This window comes from Phaseolus vulgaris, chromosome 2, assembly GCF_000499845.2.
Source record: "Phaseolus vulgaris cultivar G19833 chromosome 2, P. vulgaris v2.0, whole genome shotgun sequence".
NCBI lineage: Eukaryota > Viridiplantae > Streptophyta > Magnoliopsida > Fabales > Fabaceae > Phaseolus > Phaseolus vulgaris.
This window is the reverse complement of record NC_023758.2, coordinates 31562067-31568837: the sequence shown is the minus strand read 5'-3', so window position 1 is coordinate 31568837 and position 6771 is coordinate 31562067. Positions and strand designations below refer to the sequence as shown.

The 6771-nt window shown below is 34.4% G+C and overlaps 1 protein-coding gene across 1 annotated transcript; it reads left to right on the top strand.

Moving 5' to 3' along the window:
- Positions 1 to 530: 530 nt before the first annotated feature.
- Positions 531 to 2404, top strand: LOC137811452 (probable membrane-associated kinase regulator 2). Its single transcript, XM_068613217.1, has 2 exons — positions 531 to 1873; positions 1964 to 2404. The coding sequence occupies exons 1-2, from the start codon at positions 763 to 765 to the stop codon at positions 2053 to 2055; spliced, it is 1203 nt and encodes a 400-aa protein (XP_068469318.1). The 5' UTR covers positions 531 to 762; the 3' UTR covers positions 2056 to 2404.
- The last annotated feature ends 4367 nt before the right edge of the window (positions 2405 to 6771 follow it).

Genomic DNA, 6771 nt, shown 5'->3' with positions numbered 1-6771 from the left:
GAAAAATTCAATTTGTAATTATATATAAATTATGCGGTTGGTATTTTTTTTTCTTCTTTCGACTTCCTTGTACTTATCTTGTTCTTCTGCTTTTGGTCTTGTGAATTTAGGATGGGCTGAGATAATATATGAAAAATGCTATTAGTATTGAATATGAAATATCTAATTTTTGGAATCTGTATAATTATTTGGATTGTATTAAGGATTTAGATAATAACTAAGAATATATTAAAAATTAGTTTTATTAATCTTTTCATTTAGACATAATGATTTTGATTATGTTGATTGTTATATTGGATGTGGGACCTTCAAGTATGTAGGAACCAATCGATATCTAGTTTGAATTGAATTTGGTTTGATTGAATTGTGTTTTGGGCAGCAGTGGTAGCATTTGTAATAAATAGTGAAAGTGCAGTGAAGAGATAGGCCAGGTAAGATAACTAGAGTAGAAAATTAAATAATGGATAATGAATTGAATGCTATAGAATACAGCCCCACCCACAAATTTACTCTTCCCTTCCACCCTTTTTTTTATCTGACTCATTTCACATGACTACCCTGCACCATGCACCAACCAAACGAATCTCACATTTTTAATAAATAATTCAAACTCTCTCTCTCTGTTTTCTCTGTCCTTCACTATTGCAATATTGCAAACTCCATTAACTTAAAAAATCACTCCTTTTCTCTTCCCTTTTTTCTCCCACTATCCAAATCTCTCTTTCTCTCTGTGCCCACTTGGGTATACTGGCTCTCCCAACCATGGAAGCTTTCACCTTGCTCAAATACTGGAGAGGCGGTGGCGCTCTCGGACTTCCACCTTCCTCCGACACTCCCTCTTCACGCGCCGCCCCCACAACCGCCACTATCCTCACCGCCGTCGATAATGCCACCGAAAGCGACGAAGACAACGACGACGACGGCCCCTTCTTCGACTTAGAGTTTACTGTTCCCGATGAAGAGGCTAACGAAAATCCAAACACCCAAGAAGACGACGATGACGATGACGATGAGGAAGAAGAAGAAGATATTAACATCGAAGAATCAGACGGCGAGAGAGAGTTTAAGTTTACTCTGTCGCCTTCGAGCAACGATCGTAGTGATCCCAACCTTTCGCTGTCTCCTTCGGAGGATCTGTTCTTCAAGGGAAAGCTGCTGCACGTGGACCCTTCCTCCTTCTCCTCCGAACCTAACTCCAAGCCTCAGTTCACCGCCTCCCTGCTAAAATCCGCCACCAAATTCCGCGTCTTCATGCTGGGCCTCAAGAAGCCCAAGCCCACTGACAGAGACAGAGACAGAGACTCCAACACCTCCAACAACGCTTCCGATTCCGCAAATCCAGAGGCCCACAAAGACAACAAGAAGCACTTCACCGTCAAATTCAAAGTGGAAGAGGTCCCCATCGTCTCTCTCTTCACCTCCAGAGGAAACAACAAAACCCAAAAACACACTTCCACCAACGAACAACAACAACAGCAACAACCTTCCGAAGAGAAACGTTTCTCCAAAGATGTCATGCAAAAGTATTTCAAAATGGTTAAGCCTCTCTACGTCAGAGTCTCCCGCCGCTACGCCGACAAGCTCACCTTAAACTCCGCCGCCAAATCACCGCTTCCGCAGCCCACGGCCGAACCCGAACCTGTTGTCGCCGCCGAAACCAACCTCAAGGCAACTCAAACTCAAAAACTCTCTTCGGGGCTTAGCGTTGTGTGCAAACATTTAGGGAAAAGCCGTTCGGCGTCTTCGGCTGTGGCGGCGGCTCCGCCGCCGATTGTGTCTTCGAAGCGGCGCGATGATTCGCTGTTGCAGCAACAGGACGGAATTCAAGGTGCCATTTTACACTGCAAGAGATCCTTCAACGCCTCTAGAGCTGGTAATATATTAGTAATTAGTAATAGTGATTAATTTTGTATGGAGATTTAACGAATATAGTTAAATAATTGTTTGTACTTGGTTGAAACAGAGTGCGAGTCTTCTCAGCTTCCGCGTTCAGTGAGCCATCCATCGCACGAGATATCCATGAATGAAGGCAGTGAGAAGCGACTTTCGACATGATACAAGAAATATTGGTTCCTTTGGAGTGTCAGTGTAAAAAGGAGAATGTTATTACTTAGATTAGATTTTACACTAGAAGGAAGTGAAAAAAAGAAAAGAAAAGGTAAAAGTAGAGTGGTGGGGCTGCATGATTTGTTCAGATGAATGAAGCTCGTCACCCATTAGCTCAGTGACTCTTTCTTTCTTCCTTGGTAGTGTAAACTGTAAAGCTCTTTCCGATAAAGCGAAAGAAGAAACAGAGCTTTCCCGTGTATGTTTCTCTTGGACGTATATCTATGTATCTATGTATCTATGTAATGTAGCTCTAGCCATGCCACATTCAATATTTTACAATACCACCCTGAATCTACTCCTCCTCCTGTACAAATTCTTTTCCTTTACTTTGTGGGCACCATTGACTTCATTCGTTGTTGTTTTTTTTCTTCTGGGGTGTGGATAATGGATGCTTTAAAAGGTGATTGGTGAACGTAATGTGTGTGTGGAGAGACATAGAATTGGGTATTTTTGAAGGTGGTGTAGCAGTCAAGGTGCGGGGAGAAAGAATGGGTTGAGCTAATAATTATTGCTGTTGATTTCATAAAGTTTGAAACTTTTAATAATATGAAGCATGATAGTTACTCGAGAGGAGGGAAAATGCGGTCAGAGAAGTGGGAAAGAGAGCGACATGAGCAGTGAAAGGGAGATTTTCTTTTGGGGAAGATAGGAAAAGAGAAAAGAGAGAGAGAGGAGGGTGGAAATGGAATTTGAGAGGCTTTGGGTCTTTGGCTCTGCAATGAATCACGTGTCCGGGGCTTAGCTAGCAGGTATCGAAATTGGTGAAGGTGTGTGTTTTATTAAATTTGGTGCAACGATTCGTGTGTGTCGGGATATAGTGTCGTATATTCAATTTGTCTCTTTGTGTCACATTAGGACCCCAAGATACCCTTGCCAAGGGCTCCTGCCACGTCATCCTAAAAGTTGGATGGGAACCCTCATCCACCATGCTCGGCCCAATGGGCCCCTGATTTGGGCCCACCTGAAAAGCCAGTTCCTTAAATCTTTCCCACCGCTTGCATATGTCATGATGTGGTTTTAGAAGGGGACAAGTTACTTAATAATATAATCCATGAGTGGTTACTTGCTAGAATTTGAAAGTGAGAGGAATAGGAAGATGGGCACAGATGCATGTATAATTTGGCTTCCACACTTCAATTACTTCTGTCTCCCGTTTCTAACACCTCTTTGTATTTTCCTTCAAACTTGCTATAAAATGTTTCCTTATTGTCAACAAAAAACGTTTTCCAATTGCATACACATTCAATCAAGGATGCCATTCGTCCATTCATTCCTTTTCAAAATATGGACACTTCAAATGTGATATCCAATCATTAAATAATGGCTAAACCAAACCAGTGACCTTCACCCAACATATTTTTAAAACTCCAAACTGTACTTATCATTTTTATTTAAAAAATTATATGTAGACGAGTTTGATATTGTGGTAGAGACGTTTTGAGTGGAGGTGGTAGTGGTGGAAACGTTTTGAGCGGTGGTGGTAGTGGTGTAGTCGTTTGTTGTAATGGTGGAAACCGATGCATTGTTGTTAGGTGCAGTGGAGTTGCGTTTTCAAGTAAGATTTTTGTTTTCGTGTGGTGGATGCAATGGTGTAGGTCGTTTTCGTTTTTGTTTTTGGAAAGTGGATTACTAATGTAGATATCCATAAGCATTTAGTGTAGATTTTGGATATTCACATGTAGAAGGTAAAAAAAGCCTCCAAATCTTGACTCTAGAAGTTATTGTTAGATGTCTTAATAAAACTACAGATGATGATATTCGGAAGTCACTTATCAGTTATGAACAAACAAATCCATAAATGTATTGTTTGTGTTACGAATATGGATATTCAAAATATCAAGAGTAAAATAGTCCATTCCTTGCAGTATTTGGTACGGGTCAGAAGTAATATGAATCAGGGAAGGCAAAGACTTTCTACACCCAACATTTTTGAACCTGCACTCAACAAAATTTTCAAATTCTAAAAATGTCCTTTATTTTGGAAATGAAAATCCAGAATTGAAAATGTTACATTCCAAAAAATAGATCCGAAAGATATTATTGTATTCCCAAAAAAAATCAAAATTTTATTATGGATAAAAATATTTCAAATTAAAAATAATACATTTTGAAAAAATAGATCTGAAAGAGATTATTGTGTTCTGAAAAGGGGGTCCGGAATGTATTTTTATATGTACCCCATTTTTAAAAGGCATTTTCGTTTTTTTTCCTGAAATTGGGTACAGTGATATGGTGGTGCAGGAAGCAATTGCCATCAGGGAATTAGCCTTAAATAATTGGTACTGTTGGGCCTGTTGGACTTATTGGGCTTCCTCAACTATTTCCTTCTATTAACTATTTCCTACCGTGTTTTGCTCACCACTGAAATTAGTAATCATATTAATTAAATATACTTTTATTTTTATGTAAAAAAATTGAAAATATTTCTAAAGAGTAATTTAAATAGATATCAACTAAATACTTTCCAATAGAGTACTTGTATGAAAATAGATGAGTGCATGTTAATATATATTTCTTATAATTATGTTAAATAAATATTTACTATACTCTATTATGAGAAAACAAGAGAATAACATATAAGAAAGAAGAGTAAAATTGATCGTAGTTTTCTTGTTAATTACATTACTTTGTCTTCTTTCAAAACTTCTACCCAAGTTAGATTCAGAGACTTTCTCTGTCTATTTTCTCTGAAAAAGTTTGCTTTGACACTCCTTTTTTTTTATCTACATTTATTTGACAATTGTTTTTCATAGTAAAATATTTTATTGTAATAATAAAAAATAGAATATTATAATAAAATAATAATTTATGAAATTATAAATTGAATGTAAGAGAAAAATAAGAGATTTTCTCTATATTTTTAACTGCCTCATCGCGCGTTTCCGAGATCTCAAGGACCCATCAACCGTTATGAAAAATGTTAGATATATGTACTAAAAAAATGACTAGAATAGTGAAAAATTAATGGACAAAATTTTAACCATTAAACAAAGTCTCCAACTCAAAATTTAAATTTTAATCAATTTTATAAAATTCAATTAAATTTAATTTTAGTATGTTAATATCATATTAGCGTCGTTAAGTATCGACTATAGGCAAAAAAATAATAATAGTATACAATAAAATTTATTGGTTGTATAATGTCATGTGTTATTAAACTTCCTGAATTTCTATTGTTCTCAACCTAAAATTATGTTAGAATTATCATATTAACGCCATCAAATTGTAATTATATAACTACATATATATCACCTTACTGAATTGATTTTATAAAAATAAGTTATGATTTTAGGAATATCCACTGGTTAACTATATGAATAAAAACTTATATAAAAGAAAATTTAAATAAACCGCATGAACTCAAACATGTCTTCAAAGAAAACTATTCATATATAGCTTTTTCATGAGCATATTTTCTTTTGTCAATGAACCAAAACAATTTAATCCAAAAAAAAAATCAGGGTATTCAGGGTATTGGTTCTTAATTTGTTTGCGATATTTGGTGTGCCAATAGAAAACTTTCAGTGACGTATATTACGTATAGATAAATTTTTAATTATCGATTTTTACATATACTTTTTAGTTTTAAACTCAATCACATAATTTTGTTTTAATGATGTTAAAAATAAAAATATATAAACAAAATAAATTAAAATTGTAAACATTTTAAAATATAAGAAATAAAGTGAAAAATAGAAAAACTAAAATCATGAATAAAAAATTAAGAAAAGATAATACTGCAATTTAAAAAAATAAAAAAGAGAAGTCCCCTTTTATAAGCCATTTGCTAAAAAACAACTTTTAACATTTAACAAACTCTTCTTCTTTGTTCAACTTTTATATTCTCATTAAAAAGTGACACCTTTTTCCTTGAATCGTCTGAAGGTGGTTTATTGGACAGACCCTACAGGCTTCTTGTGGGCTAAGGAATCATCAATGGCTTTTAGTGTTTGGGTATTGCTTCTTTACATTTTATTTGAATTAATTGCTAATTTAATAAATGATGGTAAAAACAAAAAATATTTAAGCAATTTTAGAATCATTATATTCATAAACGTTTCCTTTTTTTTTCATAATTCATTATACTCATTAAAAAATCACAGCTAATTTGTTCGCAAATCAAATCCACGTGAACTAAGTGAAAGAACATTTTTAGGAATTGTAATTTGGAAGAAACTTTAATCCATTAGTAATGTACCTGTGAATTTTTAGGTGGATACCCTAAATCTCCTAATCCATAAAAACCAAAAATATATAATTTAGAGATAAGTTTCCCACATATAAGAAAATAAATATTCATACAATTAATAGTCTTGGAAAATTTTTAATGGAATACATGTGAAAAAAATCCCAGAAAAATCACATAATTCTATATATATACATGTAATGGTAGATTTTTGATAATTTAATATAAGATACCTGTTAACAAAATGTTATAGATAAAAATGAAAAGTTCAAAGCAAAGTTTATGAACCATGTGAAAATTAAAATGAGTGGGATCATCATTACATAATTATTTTTTATTACTTTCATCCATAATATGATATATTAGTTAAAAAAATCATAATCATATATTAGTAACTGTTAAAAAAACTATTTCTCCGTCATTGTATCTGGATTGAAAAAGAGAACAGAGAACCGAAAGAAACCACAAAAGGAGAA

What these genes read in the sequence shown, in the direction of transcription:
- LOC137811452 (XM_068613217.1), top strand. Translation starts at nt 763, where the DNA reads ATGGAAGCTTTCACCTTGCTCAAATACTGGAGAGGCGGTGGCGCTCTC. An exon ending in CTTCAACGCCTCTAGAGCTG is followed by an intron (nt 1,874 to 1,963) that starts GTAATATATTAG and finishes TGGTTGAAACAG; the next exon opens with AGTGCGAGTCTTCTCAGCTT.